The following is an 18,999-nucleotide window of genomic DNA, read 5'->3' as shown; positions in this document are numbered from 1 at the left end:
TGTGTGTGTGTGTGTGTGTGTGTGTGTGTGTGTGTGTGTGTGTGTGTGTGTGTGTGTGTGTGTGTGTGTGTGTGGAACCTGAAGGGTTTAAAATGAAAGCTTTGACACAGACAGTAATGTAGAACATTTGACACAGACAGTAATGTAAAACATTTGACACAGACAGTAATGTAAAACATTTGACACAGACAGTAATGTAAAACATTTGACACAGACCGTAATGTAAAACATTTGACACAGACAGTAATGTAAAACATTTGACACAGACAGTAATGTAAAACATTTGACAGAGACAGTAATGTAGAACATTTCACACAGACAGTAATGTAAAACATTTGACACAGACAGTAATGTAAAACATTTGACACAGACAGTAATGTAGTACATTTGACACAGACAGTAATGTAAAACATTTGGCACACACAGTAATGTAAAACATTTGACACAGACAGTAATGTAAAACATTTGACACAGACAGTAATGTAGAACATTTGACACAGACAGTAATGTAAAACATTTGACACATACAGTAATGTAAAACATTTGACACATACAGTAATGTAAAATGTTTGACACAGACAGTAATGTAGAACTTTTGACACAGACAGTAATGTAAAACATTTGACACATACAGTAATGTAAAACATTTGACACATACAGTAATGTAAAATGTTTGACACAGACAGTAATGTAGAACATTTACCACAGACAGTAATGTAGAACATTTGACACAGACAGTAATGTAAAACATTTGACACAGACAGTAATGTAAAACATTTGACACAGACAGTAATGTAGAACATTTGACACAGACAGTAATGTAACACATTTGACACAGACAGTAATGTAAAACATTTGACACAGACACTAATTTAGAACATTTGACACAGACAGTAATGTAAAACATTTGACACAGACAGTAATGTAGAACATTTGACACAGACAGTAATGTAGAACATTTGGCACAGACAGTAATGTAGAACATTTGACACAGACAGTAATGTAGAATATTTGACACAGACAGTAATGTAGAACATTTGACACAGACAGTAATGTAGAACATTTGACACAGACAGTAATGTAAAACATTTGACACAGACAGTAATGTAAAACATTTGACACAGACAGTAATGTAGAACATTTACCACAGACAGTAATGTAAAACATTTGACACAGACAGTAATGTAGAACATTTGACACAGACAGTAATGTAGAACATTTGACATAGACAGTAATGTAGAACATTTGACACAGACAGTAATGTAAAACATTTGACACAGACAGTAATGTAGAACATTTACCACAGACAGTAATGTAGAACATTTGACACAGACAGTAATGTAAAACATTTGACACAGACAGTAATGTAGAACATTTGACACAGACAGTAATGTAGAACATTTGACACAGACAGTAATGTAGAACATTTGACACAGACAGTAATGTAGAACATTTGACACAGACAGTAATGTAAACCATTTGACACAGACAGTAATGTAGAACATTTGACACAGACAGTAATGTAGAATGTCGAATCTTCGGCCGCTACTCCACCAACTGTTGTCTCCATTCATCACCATCATCATCACCATCATCATCTTCATCACCATCATCATCACCATCACCATCATAACCATCACCACCATCATCACCACCATCATCACCACCATCATCACCATCATAACCATCACCATCTTCATCATAACCATCACCGTCATCATCATCACCATCATCATCACCACCACCATCATCACCATCATCACCATCATCATCACCATCACCATCATCATCATAACCATCACTGTCATCATCATCATAATCATCACCGTCATCATCATCACCATCATAACCATCATCACCATCACCATCATCATCACCATCATCATCACCAACATCATCACCATCATCACCATCATCATCACCACCACCACCACCATCATCACCATCATCATAATAACCATCACTGTCACCATCACCATCATCATCACCATCATAATCATCACCATCATCATCACCATCATCATCACCACCATCACCATTATCATCATCCAGTATGTGAGTCCATCTGTCTGCTTGATCTTCTTGTGTTCTGCACTCCTCTCAACCTCCAGCTGTAAAGACCTGCCAGGGAGGACAGGACCACAACTAGGTTTATGTGATGTACCTCAGCTAACCGGTGCCCCTGCACATTGACTCTGTACCGGCACACCCCTCCTCTTTAATTGCTTGTTACTTTTATCTCTTGTTCTTATCTGTATTTTTTTTAACTGCGCTGTCGGTTAGGAGCTCGTAAGTAAGCATTTCACTGTAAGGTTTACACCTGTTGTATTCAGCATTTCACTGTAAGGTCTACTACACCTGTTGTATTCAGCATTTCACTGTAAGGTCTACTACACCTGTTGTATTCAGCATTTCACTGTAAGGTCTACTACACCTGTTGTATTCAGCATTTCACTGTAAGGTCTACCACACCTGTTGTATTCAGCATTTCACTGTAAGGTCTACACCTGTTGTATTGCGCGCATATGACCAATAACATTTGATTTGATTTGATGTGATGTGGCTCCTGAGCATATACTTTGAGTTGATTACTCAGCTGCAAATTCCATTGAGATATATTTGCAATTTTATCATCATATTATACCAACAACAACAGAAAATCCAGTCCACAAGCTAATTTGCTGTCTCTCTTTACTCTTGCAGATAAGCGTTTGGCCAGGAGAAGAGCGTCATGCGCTGCAACGTTGCTGCTGCATACAGAGCAGAAGACAACCCAGGAGAAACATACAGAGGTAGGTGGTCATGTTAGAGCTCAAACAGCACCCTATTCCCTATGTAGTGCACTACTTTTAACCAGAGCACTATGGGCCCAGGTCAAAAGTAGCGCACTATATAGGGAAATATTTCATTTCATTTGGGACGTACAATGTTCATTAACTTACACTGAAGCTGTGGCATAACTACATCTACCAAATCTAGGCCATATCCAAGCACAGCAGCTGAAATCAAGGTTTTAGTCCTATATGCCGTAGTGAGACATGCCAAATGGATCCGATGAAACAGAGGAAGAGTTTTACTTTGATAATCCATGTCAGATGATGAGCAGTGGTATAAAGTACTTTAGTAAAAATACTTGAAAGTACTACTTAAGTAGTTGTTTTGGGGTATCTGTAATTTACTTTACTATTTATATTTTTGACAACTTTCACTTTTACTCCACTACATTCCTAAAGAAAATAAAGTATTTTTTACTCCATACATTTTCCCTGACACTCAAAAGTACTCGTTACATTTTGAATGCTTAGCAGGACAAGAAAATGTTTCTAATTCACGCACTTATCAAGAGAACAGCCCTGGTCATCCCTACTGCCTCTGATCTGGAGGACTCACTAAACAGAGATCATCCCTGGTCATCCCTACTGCCTCTGATCTGGAGGACTGACTAAACAGAGAACATCCCTGGTCATCCCTACTGCCTCTGATCTGGAGGACTCACTAAACAGAGAACATCCCTGGTCATCCCTACTGCCTCTGATCTGGAGGACTCATTAAACAGAGAACATCCCTGGTCATCCCTACTGCCTCTGATCTGGAGGACTCACTAAACAGAGAACATCCCTAGTCGTCCCTACAGCCTATGATCTGGAGGACTCACTAAACAGAGAACATCCCTAGTCGTCCCTACAGCCTATGATCTGGAGGACTCACTAAACAGAGAACATCCCTGGTCATTCCTACTGCCTCTGATCTGGAGGACTCACTAGACAGAGAACATCCCTGGTCATCCCTACAGCCTCTGATCTGGCAGACTCACTAAACAGAGAACATCCCTGGTCGTCCCTACTGCCTCTGATCTGGTGGACTCACTAACCAGAGAACATCCCTGGTCATCCCTACTGCCTCTAATCTGGTGGACTCACTAAACACACATGCTTCCTTTGTAAATGATGTCTGAGTGTTGGAGTGTGCCCCTGGCTATCTGTAAATTAAACAAAACAAGAAAATGGTGCCGTCTGGTTTGCTTAATATAAGGAATTTGAAATGATTTATGCTTTTTTGATTTTTACTTTTACCTTACCATACTTAAGTATATATTAGCAATTACATTTACTTTTAAGTATATTTAAAAACAAATACGTTTACTCATGTAGGATTTTACCGGGTGACTTTCACTTTTACTTGAGTCATTTTCTATTAAGGTATCTATACTTTTACTCAAGTATGACAATTGGGTACTTTTTTCCACCACTGATAATGAGAAGTCTCTCGTCACAGCTGAGTAGCTCATTTGCTTCTGGGTGCTGAGATAAGAGGTTGGTTCTTCCTGTTTGGAAGATTTTGGTTCATGCTGCTTTGTTCACTCTACCTGCCAGCATAAAACTTCTTCCTGCTTGCCAAATTAGATGTTGGAAAGGGCACCAGAACAGAGTCGGTAAGATTTAGGGTCCAAATACCACTGCTTCATCTTGGCTCTGATAGGAAGAGAGGTCAATTTAAGTCCTCCACTGGTAATTGTTTGCAAAACCCTCCCAGCCGTATTAATTAGTAAAACTCCCCCAGAAGGAGAGGATGTGTAAATCATTAAAATGAGAATGAATGCTGTGGGGCGGTCCGTCTACAGTCTCGGCTGCTGCTGTTCTCTGCACATCAGCCTCTTTATTGGTCCCAAATGGCTTCCTATTCCCTTTATAGTGCACTACTTTTGACCTGGGCTCTGGTCAAAAGTAGTGCATTACATAGGGGAATAGGGTGCCATTTGGGACCAATCGTCTCCCCCTCTGTGAAGGGGTTCAGTTATCTAAGGGGTTGGTCATGCATTGCCTTCGTAATTGAATGGCTCTGGCTGTATCTGTGACGGTGTTGTGGACATTACAAGGGTAAAGCATTTGTCACACTATAATCAACACTGTTTATTTCAGTATTAACCCAGGATAAAAACCCCAATAGAAGTGAAATTAATTTAATGTTCATTTTCCTCCACTAGATCTCAGTATGAATAAACAAAAATGGATGTTTAAAGACACACTGTGTTATAAACTTTAAAGGATTGCGTTTGCATGCTTTAAATCACCCATAACATTTTCCTTCCACCACTGCAGTTTTACTATTCAGCTTGTGTAGATTTTTCCATGTTGTTGACATTGTTGTCATACTACATTGCTGCAAACTATGCAATTCACTTCTTAATTTGATTTTCGAAAACACTTAATCTCCTCCAAAATCCCAACCCCCCCACATCTCAGGCCAGACAGAGGTTTGAGACATGCAATCATCACAGTACATTAATGTAATTCAATATCTATTATAACACAGACCGATCCTACCATGTGTTCAGTGGGCTCATTGTACCATTCACTATGAACACTTTCTCAATCAATTTGTTGTCCGAATCCAAAATAGATACAGATAGAGATGCACCACCATTTCCACTGCAGCTCTGTCTGGGTCCCAAATCACACCCTATTCCCTATCTAGTGCACTACTAGTGTCCAAGGCCCATAGGGCCCATAGGGCTCCGATCAAAGTAGTGTACTATGTAGGGAATAGGGTGCCATTTGGGATGCAGCCTCTATATCTACACGCTGAAGTCAGACCAATTTGATTTCAGGTTATTCTGTTATTCCAACATCTCAATTTTGGATGCACAGATAGCAGACAGAGATATATAGACAGATAGCAGACAGAGACAGAGACAAATAGCAGACAGAAACAGATAGCAGACATAGACAGATAGCAGACAGAGACAGATAGCAGGCCGAGACAGTTAATAGACAGAGACCGATAGCAGACAGAGACAAAGACAGATAGCAGACAGAGACAGAGACCGATAGCAGACAGAGGCAGATAGCAGACAGAGACAGAGACAGGTAGCAGACAGAAAAAGAGACAGATAGCAGACAGAGACAGATAGCAGACAGAGACAGATAGCAGGCCGAGACAGTTAATAGACAGAGACCGATAGCAGACAGAGATAGAGACAGATAGCAGACAGAGAAAAAGAGATAGCAGACAGGGACAGATAGCAGACAGAGACAGAGACAGATAGCAGACAAAGACAGATAGCAGACAGAGATATATAGCAGACAGAGACAGATAGCAGACAAAGACAGATAGCAGACAGGGACAGATAGCAGACAAAGTCAGATAGCAGACATAGTCATAGACAGATAGCAGACAGAGACAGAGAGCAGACAGAGACAAAGACAGATAGCAGACAGAAATTGATAGCAGACAGAGACAGAGACAGATAGCAGACAGAGACAGAGACAGATAGCAGACAGAGATCAATAGCAGACAGGGGGACATCAAGTATTAATCCTGCCTTCTGACCTATGTGTGTGTGTGTGTGTGTGTGTGTGTGTGTGTGTGTGTGTGTGTGTGTGTGTGTGTGTGTGTGTGTGTGTGTGTGTGTGTGTGTGTGTGTATGTGTTGTAGCAGGAGATGGTAGAGGTCCCTATGGAGGAGGAGGACGTTGACCCTAAAGACAAGCGTCCTGTAGCTTCCACCCCTGTTCCCGGATCTCCATGGTAACGTTCCTTTACACAATATTATGACATTTCTCTTGCCAGGATTGGTCAATGTTTGAATAAACATGTCAGAACATTTCAGCTCTTTAAGAATCTGTCCCATTCCAGTCATCCATGACACCAACCATGAAAAAGACGTTTGGCTAAAGTTCATAAAACATTATCTGCTATAATGTTAAAGTGGAATCATGTCTCTACTTTCTTCACTTGTTCTTGAAAACCATATTTTATATCTGGTTGTTATTTCTGATCTCATATTTCTTTAAAGTCTCAGGAAAGGGCTGTAATCACGGTCTTCATACCGTGAGGAATAATCGCTCGCAGTATGTAAAAACAATTTTCAAAACGACAGAAAAAACACACCGTGGCAAACCTTTGATAGAAAAGCGGTCCCAACAATGAACAGCTCGTATCAGGGACAATAGTACAACAAAACCCTGCCATATCTGTCTGCAGAGTAGTGCAATCTGGTTTTTGAAATGGACTTGTTTTGTTGTTCTCCACATGTAATAGCCTTTTGATCTGTCAGCGTGTGTTGATGCTGAGAGTAGACTTTAAAGGCACTACATGAAACCTGTAATTTACAACACTTTCTCAGCCCAGCAGCTAAACGGCATGTTCGTTTTTAATCCATAACCCGTACATCTTAACCTTTTGCATTCATCAGCTTTTATTATGTAACAATTGGATTAAAATATCAAAATACATTTTTTTTTTAACAAAGCAAATTGTAAAAAAAAAAAGAAAAAAAGATTTGGTAAACAAATCGAATCCAACCTATTTTGTTTGATGATTCTAATATTGAAAAGTCTCAGGAGAGATTCATCGTGACGTATTATCCAGATATTCGAACACCTTTCTGCTCTGTGACTATCATCTCCTGGCTGAGCGATAGCTAGCCATACCAATGAAATATGATATCATATAACGGGACAGCTCACAACCGGATAATATGAGGAAGTAAAGCTTCACAATTCATTTGATATGGTTGAGCGTGAAGACATATTGAATTATTCCAGGGATTCATAGACTGTAGCAGCTGTTAATACTCCTGTGGCTTTAAATACATAACGTCTTAAAGAGGAAGAGCTCTGAAGTGATACACGACAACAGGAACAAATATACCTCCGAAACCATCAACTGAAAATACATCAACTATTAGATTCTAGCACTTTCTATAACATGTCATGTCAGACTAAATGACAGATAACTACAGTGGTTATATTCCTATTACTACATAGAGCATATATTCATCAACATATTTCTTATTTACATTATGGACTTGTATAATACACAGTATATAATCATATATGGACCTGTATAATATACAGTATATAATCATATATGGACCTGTATAATACACAGTATATAATCATATATGGACCTGTATAATACACAGTATATAATCATATATGGAGCTGTATAATATACAGTATATAATCATATATGGACCTGTATAATATACAGTATATAATCATATATGGACCTGTATAATACACAGTATATAATCATATATGTACCTGTATAATATACAGTATATAATCATATATGGACCTGTATAATATACAGTATATAATCATATATGGACCTGTATAATATACAGTATATAATCATATATGGACCTGTATAATATACAGTATATTTACATTTTAGTCATTTAGCAGACGCTCTTATCCAGAGCGACTTACATTAGTGAATGCATACATTTCATTTTTTATTTTTTTCCCCATACTGGTCCCCCGTGGGAATCAAACCCACAACCCTGGCGTTGCAAACACCATGCTCTACCAACTGAGCCACACGGGATATGCCATTTCAAAGACAATTTTATTCAAAGTGACTTACAGTAGTGCGTTCATACATGTTCTTATGGGTAGCCCCAGCGGGTAGCCCCAACAGGTAGGTCCAGCGGGTAGCTCCAGTGGGTAGCTCCAGCGGGTAGGTCAGGCGGGTAGGTCCAGCGGGTAGGTCCAGCGGGTAGGTCCAGCGGGTAGCCCCAGCGGGTAGCCCCAGCGGGTAGGTCCCAGCGGGTAGGTCCCAGCGGGTAGCCCCAGCGGGTAGGTCCAGCGGGTAGCCCCAGCGGGTAGCCCCAACAGGTAGGTCCAGTGTGTAGCCCCAGCGGGTAGGTCCAGCGGGTAGCCCCAACAGGTAGGTCCAGCGGGTAGCCCCAACAGGTAGGTCCAGTGTGTAGCCCCAGCGGGTAGGTCCAGCGGGTAGCCCCAACAGGTAGGTCCAGCGGGTAGCCCAAATTATCTCCTGTGTATGTTCTCTGGTGTACTGTCAGATCGCCAGATTGAACAAAACATTTCCCACAATGAGTACAGCTATAAGGTTTCTCTCCTGTGTGCGTACTCTGGTGTCTCTTCAGATGGCTAGATGTAAAAAAAAAAATCCCCCATTGATCACAGCTATAGGGTTTCTCTCCTGTGTGTATTCTCTGGTGTGATATCAGGCTGGTTGAATGACTAAAACTATTCCCACATTGAGTACAGCTATAAGATTTCTCGCCTGTGTATGTTCTCTGGTTTGATATGTTGCTTAGCTGAGTAAAACTCTTCCCACATTGACCACAGCTATAAGATTTCTCTCATGTGTAGGTCCAGCGGGTAGCCCCAGAGGGTAGGTCCAGCGGGTAGCCCCAGAGGGTAGGTCCAGCGGGTAGCCCCAGCGGGTAGCCCCCTTCTAGTTCTGCCCTCTTTCTCCCCAGATCATTTCCTGTAATACTGTGTTAATCATGTAATGATATACTTCTGGTTCTGCCTGCCTTCTCCCCAGATCATTTCCTGTAATACTGTGTTCATCATGTCATAGAATACTTCTGATTCTGCCTGCCTTCTCCCCAGATCATTTCTGTAATACTGTGTTCATCATGTCATGGAATTCTTCTGGTTCTGCCTGCCTTCTCCCCAGATCATTTCCTGTAATACTGTGTTCATCATGTCATGGAATACTTCTGGTTCTGCCTGCCTTCTCCCCAGATCATTTCCTGTAATACTGTGTTCATCATGTCATGGAATACTTCTGGTTCTGCCTGCCTTCTCCCCAGATCATTTCCTGTAATACTGTGTTCATCATGTCATGGAATACTTCTGGTTCTGCCTGCCTTCTCCCCAGATCATTTCTGTAATACTGTGTTCATCATGTCATGGAATACTTCTGGTTCTGCCTGCCTTCTCCCCAGATCATTTCCTGTAATACTGTGTTCATCATGTCATGGAATACTTCTGGTTCTGCCTGCCTTCTCCCCAGATCATTTCCTGTAATACTGTGTTAATCATGTAATGATATACTTCTGGTTCTGCCTGCCTTCTCCCCAGATCATTTCCTGTAATACTGTGTTCATCATGTCATGGAGTACTTCTGGTTCTGCCTGCCTTCTCCCCAGATCATTTCCTGTAATACTGTGTTCATCATGTTATGGAATACTTCTGGTTCTGCCTGCCTTCTCCCCAGATCATTTCCTGTAATACTGTGTTCATCATGTTATGGAATACTTCTGGTTCTGCCTGCCTTCTCCCCAGATCATTTCCTGTAATACTGTGTTCATCATGTCATGGAATACTTCTGGTTCTGCCTGCCTTCTCCCCAGATGTGTGTTTAGAATGTTATTATTATTGTTGCAGTGTGCCGTTTGAAGGGTTCAGAGAGTGGAGCATCAACTTTAAGGAAAGTTAAGACCTGATAGAGGCAGCATACTGGCTGTCTAGTCTACAAAACACACATTTGTTCTTGACAGGCAAACACCATCTCAATTATCTTGTGTTGACACACACCACCACTGGTCAGGCATTACTAATTCAACTCTCATCCTTAGATTAATATTATCATTTCTCCTCAGGTGTGTGGTGTGGACGGGGGACGACAGAGTATTTTTCTTCAACCCAACGATACAACTCTCTGTTTGGGATCAGCCAGTAGATCTGAAGGACCGTGGAGAGGATCTCAACAGGATTATAGAAGATCCTCCACATAAACGCAAAAATGATTCTTTGTCCAGTAAGTTTGTGGTAATTCTTCCCCATTGGCTTGTCTTCATCCCTTCATTTAGTTGGCCTAGTTACAACTCTTCTTAATGTTAAAGCGGGTATTTACCAGGCCGTGGCTTCAGATGGAACTGAAAAGCTCATTATCAAAACATGTTTTTAATGATCTGTTAATACGGAGGCCAATAAAATGGCCTGATATACTAGATCCTATATACAGTGTGTCAGTTCCATTGCCTGTCGATCCCAGACTACCAGAGGATCATGATGTCTGGGTTCATTGAAGGAGATGATCACGAATGGAACGAGGAACCTTTAGGATGTGAAACCATCTCATGGTTGCATTAACAATGGCACCCTTATTCCCTATGGGCACTGGTCCGATGGCACCCTATTCCCTATGGGTCCTGGTCCAATGGCACCCTATTCCCTATGGGCCCTGGTCCAATGGCACCCCCTATTCCCTATGGGCCCTGGTCCAATGGCACCCTATTCCTTATGGGCCCTGGTCCAATGGCACCCTATTCCCTATGGGCCCTGGTCCAATGGCACCCCCTATTCCCTATGGGCCCTGGTCCAATGGCACCCTATTCCCTATGGGCCCTGGTCCAATGGCACCCCCTATTCCCTATGGGCCCTGGTCCAATGGCACCCTATTCCCTATGGGCCTGGTCCAATGGCACCCCTTATTCCCTATGGGCCCTGGTCCAATGGAACCCTATTCCCTATGGGCCCTGGTCCAATGGCACCCTTATTCCCTATGGGCCCTGGTCCAATGGCACCCTATTCCCTATGGGCCCTGGTCCGATGGCACCCTATTCCCTATGGGCCCTGGTCCAATGGCACCCCCTATTCCCTATGGGCCCTGGTCCAATGGCACCCTATTCCCTATGGGCCCTGGTCCAATGGCACCCTATTCCCAATGGGCCCTGGTCCAATGGCACCCTATTCCCTATGTGCCCTGGTCCAATGGCACCCTATTCCCTATGGGCCCTGGTCCAATGGCACCCCCTATTCCCTATGGGCCCTGGTCCAATGGCACCCTATTCCCTATGGTCCCTGGTCTAATGGCACCCTTATTCCCTATGGGCCCTGGTCCAATGGCACATGATTCCCTATTCCCTATGGTCCATGGTTTAATGGCACCCTTATTCCCTATTGGCCCTGGTCCAATGGCACCCTATTCCCTATAGGCCCTGGTCCAATGGCACCCCCTATTCCCTATGGTCCCTGGTCCAATGGCACCCTATTCCCTATGGGCCCTGGTCCAATGGCACCCTATTCCCTATGGGCCCTGGTCCAATGGCACCCTATTCCCTATGGGCCCTGGTCCAATGGCACCCTATTCCCTATGGTCCCTGGTCCAATGACACCCTATTCCCTATGGGCCCTGGTCCAATGGCACCCTATTCCCTATGGGCCCTGGTCCAATGGCACCCTATTCCCTATGGGGCCTGGTCCAATGGCACCCTATTCCCTATGGGTCCTGGTCCAATGGCACCCCATTCCCTATGGGCCCTGGTCCAAAGAAGTGAACTATATAGGTATTAGGGTCCCATTCGGGATGCACCCCATCTCTTTTGTGTTCTAATAGAATAGATAATATGGAAGTCCTGTGTGTGACTGGCTCTGTAAATATTGAATTACATTGGATCTTGTCAGCGATGATATTATCTCCCCGGACTAGATTTCCCAGAGGTTGCTTTGTCTTTATTGATTTAGCCTTATTGCAGTTACCAGCTGATTATGTATCGATGACCTTATACCTGAACCACACTGTTCCAACAAAGCATGTCTGGCAAATTAACTTTGGTAAATATGTGGACAACCCCAATGAACTGAACTTTGACTTATGGCTGATAAGACTGTGAGCAGCAATGCTACTCTAGTCTGATAGATTCTCTCACAGTGGTTTTTAATGACCAATTATATGAAGTCGGAGTCCATTGAAAGAGGATGTTTGTTACACTATGCGTCTGTTGGAGTCCATTGAAAAATGATGTGTGCTATGCTTCTGTCTGTGTGTTCGTTATCTCAGCAGAGGATGGTTCTAACTCTTCTGTCTGTGTGTCCGTTATCTCAGCAGAGGATGGTTCTAACTCTTCTGTCTGTATGTCCATTATCTCAGCAGAGGATGGTTCTAAGTCTTCTGTCTGTGTGTCCGTTATCTCAGCAGAGGATGGTTCTAACTCTTCTGTCTGCGTGTCCGTTATCTCAGCAGAGGATGGTTCTAACTCTTCTGTCTGCGTGTCCGTTATCTCAGCAGAGGATGGTTCTAACTCTTCTGTCTGCGTGTCCGTTATCTCAGCAGAGGATGGTTCTAACTCTTCTGTCTGCGTGTCCGTTATCTCAGCAGAGGATGGTTCTAACTCTCCATCTGCTGATGACGATGATGCTGATGATGAAGATGAACATTATTTAAAAACCAAGAGGAACAAGTGAGTGTCAGAAAGTTGTTTTCCCCTATCTTAACCATACTCATAGTTTAACATTACAATGATACTTCTCTACAGAATAATAATCTGATTTTGAAGTACTTTTAAATAAAAAATTAAATAACATTTTACAAATACCACTGTACAGTACAGTACACTAGTTTTGACCAAAGCCTTATGGGCCCTGGTCAAGAGTAGATCACTATATAAGGAATAGAGTTCCATTTGAGATGCTTCCTACAACTGATTCTATGTTTCTGTCCTCCTCAGACTGGAGGAACCTGCGGATGGTAATGAGGACCTGAGAGAGAGGGCAGGCGCAGAGACATGTGACACTCCTCCCAATCGGACTGTTCTACCCTTAGGACTACGCATCACACACTTCAGGGACATGCTCCTTGAGAGAGGGGTAAAGGCATATTGAACGGAATACAAAATCAAATGCACTTAGGCTGAGTTTAGACAGGCAGCCCAATTCTGATATTTATTTTCCACTATTTGGTCTTTTGACCAATCACATCAGATGTTTTTCAGACGTAATCTGATTGGTCAAAAGACCAATTGGTGAAAAAGATATCAGATTTGGTCTGGCTGTCTAAATGCAGCCACAGAGACGGACCTAAATTCTAACAGTTTTCCATGGGAAATGAATTGAAACCATACTTTTCAAATTGGCAATATCGGACCTCGAATCCCTGTATTGCAGCTAATCATCAAGGGACACAGGGACCAGCAACTGCAAAGGCAGCAAAAACACTAAATGATGGAAAGACCTACGTCATGTAACAGGTTGGATGAATTATAGAAAGACCTACGACATGTAACAGGTTGGATGAATGATGGAAAGACCTACATCATGTTACAGGTTGGATGAATGATGGAAAGACCTACATCATGTAACAGGTTGGATGAATGATGGAAAGACCTACATCATGTAACAGGTTGGATGTATGATGGAAAGACCTACATCATGTACTGAATGTCTTCTTGAATACGTTTTCTCGTCTCTTCAGGTTTCAGCGTTTTCTACATGGGAGAAAGAACTGCACAAGATTGTGTTTGATCCACGGTATCTTCTGCTAAACTCTGCAGAGGAGAGGAAACAGGTGAACTCTGCTAGTTGTCCTCCTTTAAATGGTCTTGTTTGATTAATTGGTCATGATTGATTTATCGGTAGGTCATGATTGGTTAATTGGTCATGATTGAATTATCGGTAGGTCATGATTGGTTAATTGGTCATGATTGATTTATCGGTTGGTCATGATTGGTTAATTGGTCATGATTGATTTATCGGTAGGTCATGATTGGTTAATTGGTCATGATTGATTTATCGGTTGGTCATGATTGGTTAATTGGTCATGATTGGTTTATTTTGTTTCATCATTGGTTAGTAATTTGCTATGATTAAATAATTACTAATGATTGATTAATAGGCAGTGATTGATTAATTGGTCATGATTGGTTTATTTTTTTCATCATTGGTTAGTAATTTGCTATGATTAAATAATTACTAATGATTGATTAATAGGTAATGATTGATTAATTGGTCATGATTGATTAATTGGTCATGATTGACAGATTGTGAATGAGGTTGACTCAGAAATGACCAATTTACCTTTAAAGCACAAGACAGCATGGATTAGGGGTGTACCGCCAAGTAAGATAATACAAACAACTAACGGGCAACTTTCCTGATACGATTATGATCCCAGTATTTTTTGTAATTATCCATGATTCCCCCCCCAAAAAAAAAGAAAAATGTGGGATGGCAGTGCGCATCTTTCAATCAAGTGCAAGGTGCTATGTGGTCTAAATAAGTCAATTGGCTGGTTTGCTTGTCTGTAGAGAAGAGAAGGGTGGGATGTACGTTGATCCTGCCGTTCTGATTGGATAGAGGGAAGCTGTGTTTCTCTGTCTACTGCTTCGCTTCATAATTTCAGCCAATCACTTCTCTTCCTCCCATGTTTCGGCCTGATCATTTTAGATTGCAGCTGCCTCCTGTTTCTCTGCTACTGTGATAAATCACAATGGCGAGGACATTTGCTAGCTAGCAAGCTATCAATGTACATAATATCTAACAAGCGGGCCAAGGGTAGGGAAAGAAGATGAACCGCCGATGTTCATTCTAACTGAGTGACAGCGAACGTTTAAGTTGGCCGTCTGTAAGTTGAGGACACAGACACAAACCCCTCTGCGTGCTGCTCCTAATCTGCAGGTGTTTGGTCTCTAAACATGCAGGGAGATAGGTGTTTTGATAACATCTACTTAGGCAAATCCGATCTGACTTTCAAGTGTCAATTTATGGATAGGATTAGGAATACGAGTATGGTCAGGTCAGCACAACCCTAATGGATATGCTCCCAATATATGATTACTGTCATTTGTGTTCTGTCCTTGGTGAAAGCATTATGTTAGTAAAACTCCACAAAAACCTTTTGGATCAATTGTTGAGGTTTTTGTCATGTTGCATTTTACCTTTATTTAACTAGGCAAGTCAGTTAAGAACAAATTCTTATTTTCAATGACAGCCAAGGAACAGTGGGTTAACTGCCTTGTTCAGGGGCAGAATGACAGATTCTTACCTTGTCAGCTCAGGGATTCGATCTTGCAACCTTTCAGTTACTAGTCCAATGCTCTAACCACTAGGCTACCTGCTGCATTGCCTTATGTACATAGACATGGGACACTGGTCACTTTAATAATGTTTACATACTGTTTTACCCACTTCATATGTATATACTGTATTCTAGTCAAGTCCATCCTATTCAACTATTGCTGTACTTATAGTATTCTATCCAAGTATTCTTCAGATATACTACATATTCTATCCACAGACTGTCCATAATGTCTATACATCCCATCACATATACTGCACATGTATATTTATACTCTGGACTCTGACATTGCTTGTACTAATGTTTATATATTTCTTAATTCCATTCTTTTACTTTTAGATGTCTGTGTATTGTCGTGAATTATTGTGAGCTAGAAACACAAGCATTACGCTACACCCACAATAACATCTGATAAATATGTGTATGTGACCAATACAGTTTGATTTGATTTCTCCTGTCAGTGAATGTGAGAGGAGTTAAGTCGACAGTAAAGAGGATTAGGATAGAGCCGTCGTATTTGTCTTGCAAATGATCTTCAAAGTCATTTTCTTGTCGTGACCGTGTTCCTCATCTCCAGGTGTTTGACCAGTTTGTCAAAGTGAGGATGAAGGAAGAACACAAGGAGAAACAGACCAAACTGCTGCAAGCAAAAGACCAGTATAGAAAACTGCTAGAGGAGTCGAAAATCACATCCAGGTAAAACCTGAAGCAAACTGTGTAATAGAATTGCAAGTACAGTAGGGGATTTAACTATTAAACAAAGCTTCATAATAGCAAAGGGTGGCTACTTTGAAGAATCTCAAATATAAAATATATTTTGATTTATTTGACACTTTTTTGGTTACTACGTGCTTCCATATGTATACTTACATGTATAAATTACCTCTAACCTGTACCCCTGCACACTGACTTGGTACCAGTACCCCTGTATATAGCCTCATTGTTGTTATGTTATTGTGTTACTTTTTATTTTTTTTACTTTAGTTTATTTGGTAAGTATTTTCTTAACTCTTCTTGAACTGCACTGTTGGTTAGGGGCTTGTAAGTAAGCATTTCATGGTAAAGTCTACACTTGTTGTATTTGGCGCTATAACGTTTGTCGTGTGTGGAGGACCAAGACGCAACAGGGAAGTGTATACTCATCATCTTTTTTTAATACTGTATATAAGAAGGAGAAAAAATAATAAACACGTATACAATTAACAGAAACGCCACTAACCGTTCTGTCAGGTGACAAGCACAAAACAGAATACAACTACCCACAATCCAAACACACCCCTAATTATAGGCCCTTCAATCACAGGCAACGATAGACAGCTGCCTCCAACTGAAGGCCCCAACACCAATTAACTAAACATAGAAATACAAACGACTAGACTGAACATAGAAATAAACTGACATAGAACAATAACCAAAACCCTGGACTAATAAATCAAATACCCCTCTCTACATGGACACATACACACAACCACCCTGAACCACATAAAACAAATACCTCCTGCCACGTCCTGACCAAACTAAACACTAACAAATAACACCTTTACAGGTCAGAACGTGACAGGCGCATGTGACAAATAAAGTTTGATTTGATTTAGATTTCATAGCTTTGATGTCTTCACTATTCTTCTACAATGTAGAAAATAGTAAAAAATATAAAGAAAAACCCTTGAATGTGTCCAAACTTTCGACTGGTACTGTTTATAATCCACTATTAACTTGTAACAACTTCGTATCCCAACACTAGTTAAATCTAACCTGTATAGATGCACGATGCATTAGGAATGCTTTTTAAATCAAGCTAAACAAAAGAAATTACAACGCTAAATTCACAATATTGATCAAGTTAGTCTAAGAAGAGCAAAATATTAAAGTGTCGACTTTGGGTAAGAGGAAAATATATTTTTATTTCTGATGACTATATCATTTAAAACTGAAATAAGCTTCTGGATCAGGGGATTTGTTAATAAAAGAAAAAACAAGATTGCTTGTTGTCACCATGTTGTGGCTTGTCATTTAGCTTTCCCCTTTAATCAACCACAGTGATGATGACAAAGAGTGTTCTCTTCATGGCATCACTTATACAACTGACTACCTTTCTGTTTAGGTGATTACTGTCTCTGTATTCTATGGCTTCCTTTAACTTGTCCTAACTCTTGCTTATTAATAACTGCTTATTTATAAAAAAAATAAAAATATCATTACAGAGCTTCTCTAAAAGATAAACTACAGTTATACATGTTTGCATGTCTCAAAACCACAATTGTTTAACAATACAAAAAAATAATAAAACTGAGTAGCTCTAGTCTTTACTGTATTTAAACCTGTGAAGACATCCCTCCCTCCATCCCTCCCTCCCTCCATCCATTCCAACATCCCTCCCTCCCTCTATCCCTCCCTCTATCCCTCCCTGCCTCCCTCCCTCACTCCCTGCCCGCCCACCCTCCCTGCCCGCCCACCCTCCCTCCCTCCCTCCCTCCCTCCCACCATCCCTCCCTCCCTCCATCCATTTCAACATCCCTCCCTCCCTCCCTCTCCCTCCCATCCCTCCCTCCCTCCCTCCCTCCCTCCCTCCCTCCCTCCCTCCTCCCTCCCTCCCTCCCTCCCTCCCTCCATTCCAACATCCCTCCCTCCCACCATCATCCCTCCCTCTCTCCCTCCATCCCACCCTCCCTCCCTCCATCCCTCCCTCCCACACCTTTCTCAAGGATGATCTCTTCTTTTCTCTATTGCCAGGTCAACTTTCAAAGAGTTTTCTGATAAGTACGGCCGCGACCAGCGCTTCAAGCAAGTTCTGAAGAAGAAAGACCAAGAGCTCTTCTTCAACCAGTTCATCAATGCGCTAAAGAAGAGAGATAAAGAGAACCGCATGAGGCTGAGGAAGATGAGATGAGGAGGTATGAGGCTGAGGAAGATGAGATGAGGAAGCATGAGGCTGAGGAAGATGAGAAGAGGAAGTATGAGGCTGAGGAAGATGAGATGAGGAAGATGAGAAGAGGAGGTATGAGGCTGAGGAAGATGAGATGAGGAAGTATGAGGCTGAGGAAGATGAGATGAGGAAGTATGAGGCTGAGGAAGATGAGTTGAGGAGGTATGAGGCTGAGGAAGATGAGATGAGGAAGCATGAGGTTGAGGAAGATGAGATGAGATGAGGAAGATGAGATGAGGAAGTATGAGGTTGAGGAAGATGAGATGAGGAAGTATGAGGCTGAGGAAGATGAGATGAGGTATGAGGCTGAGGAAGATGAGATGAGGAAGCATGAGGCTGAGGAAGATGAGAAGAGGTATGAGGCTGAGGAAGATGAGATGACGAAGCATGAGACTGAGGAAGATGAGAAGAGGTATGAGGCTGAGGAACATGAGATGAGGTATGGGCTGTGAAATAGGCCCCTCAGAATACAGAATACTATGAATGGATAGAGATGTCTGATAAATGAGACTG

The 18,999-nt window shown here is 41.7% G+C and overlaps 1 protein-coding gene across 1 annotated transcript in view; it reads left to right on the top strand.

Moving 5' to 3' along the window:
- Window positions 1-18,569, top strand: part of LOC106577380 (transcription elongation regulator 1-like protein) — a 231,532-nt gene extending 212,963 nt beyond the window's left edge. The window contains exons 7-14 of the mRNA XM_045701115.1: window positions 2,704-2,792; window positions 6,436-6,527; window positions 10,366-10,523; window positions 12,864-12,948; window positions 13,216-13,354; window positions 13,959-14,051; window positions 16,138-16,256; window positions 18,294-18,569. Of these exons, the coding sequence (XP_045557071.1) occupies window positions 2,704-2,792; window positions 6,436-6,527; window positions 10,366-10,523; window positions 12,864-12,948; window positions 13,216-13,354; window positions 13,959-14,051; window positions 16,138-16,256; window positions 18,294-18,450 (932 nt within the window). The 3' untranslated portion in view covers window positions 18,451-18,569. The remainder of the gene's footprint in view (window positions 1-2,703; window positions 2,793-6,435; window positions 6,528-10,365; window positions 10,524-12,863; window positions 12,949-13,215; window positions 13,355-13,958; window positions 14,052-16,137; window positions 16,257-18,293) is intronic.
- Window positions 18,570-18,999: the final 430 nt, after the last annotated feature.

This window comes from Salmo salar, chromosome ssa18, assembly GCF_905237065.1.
Source record: "Salmo salar chromosome ssa18, Ssal_v3.1, whole genome shotgun sequence".
NCBI lineage: Eukaryota > Metazoa > Chordata > Actinopteri > Salmoniformes > Salmonidae > Salmo > Salmo salar.
Note: the sequence above shows the minus strand (reverse complement) of the source record. Positions and strands in the feature narration are given on the sequence as shown.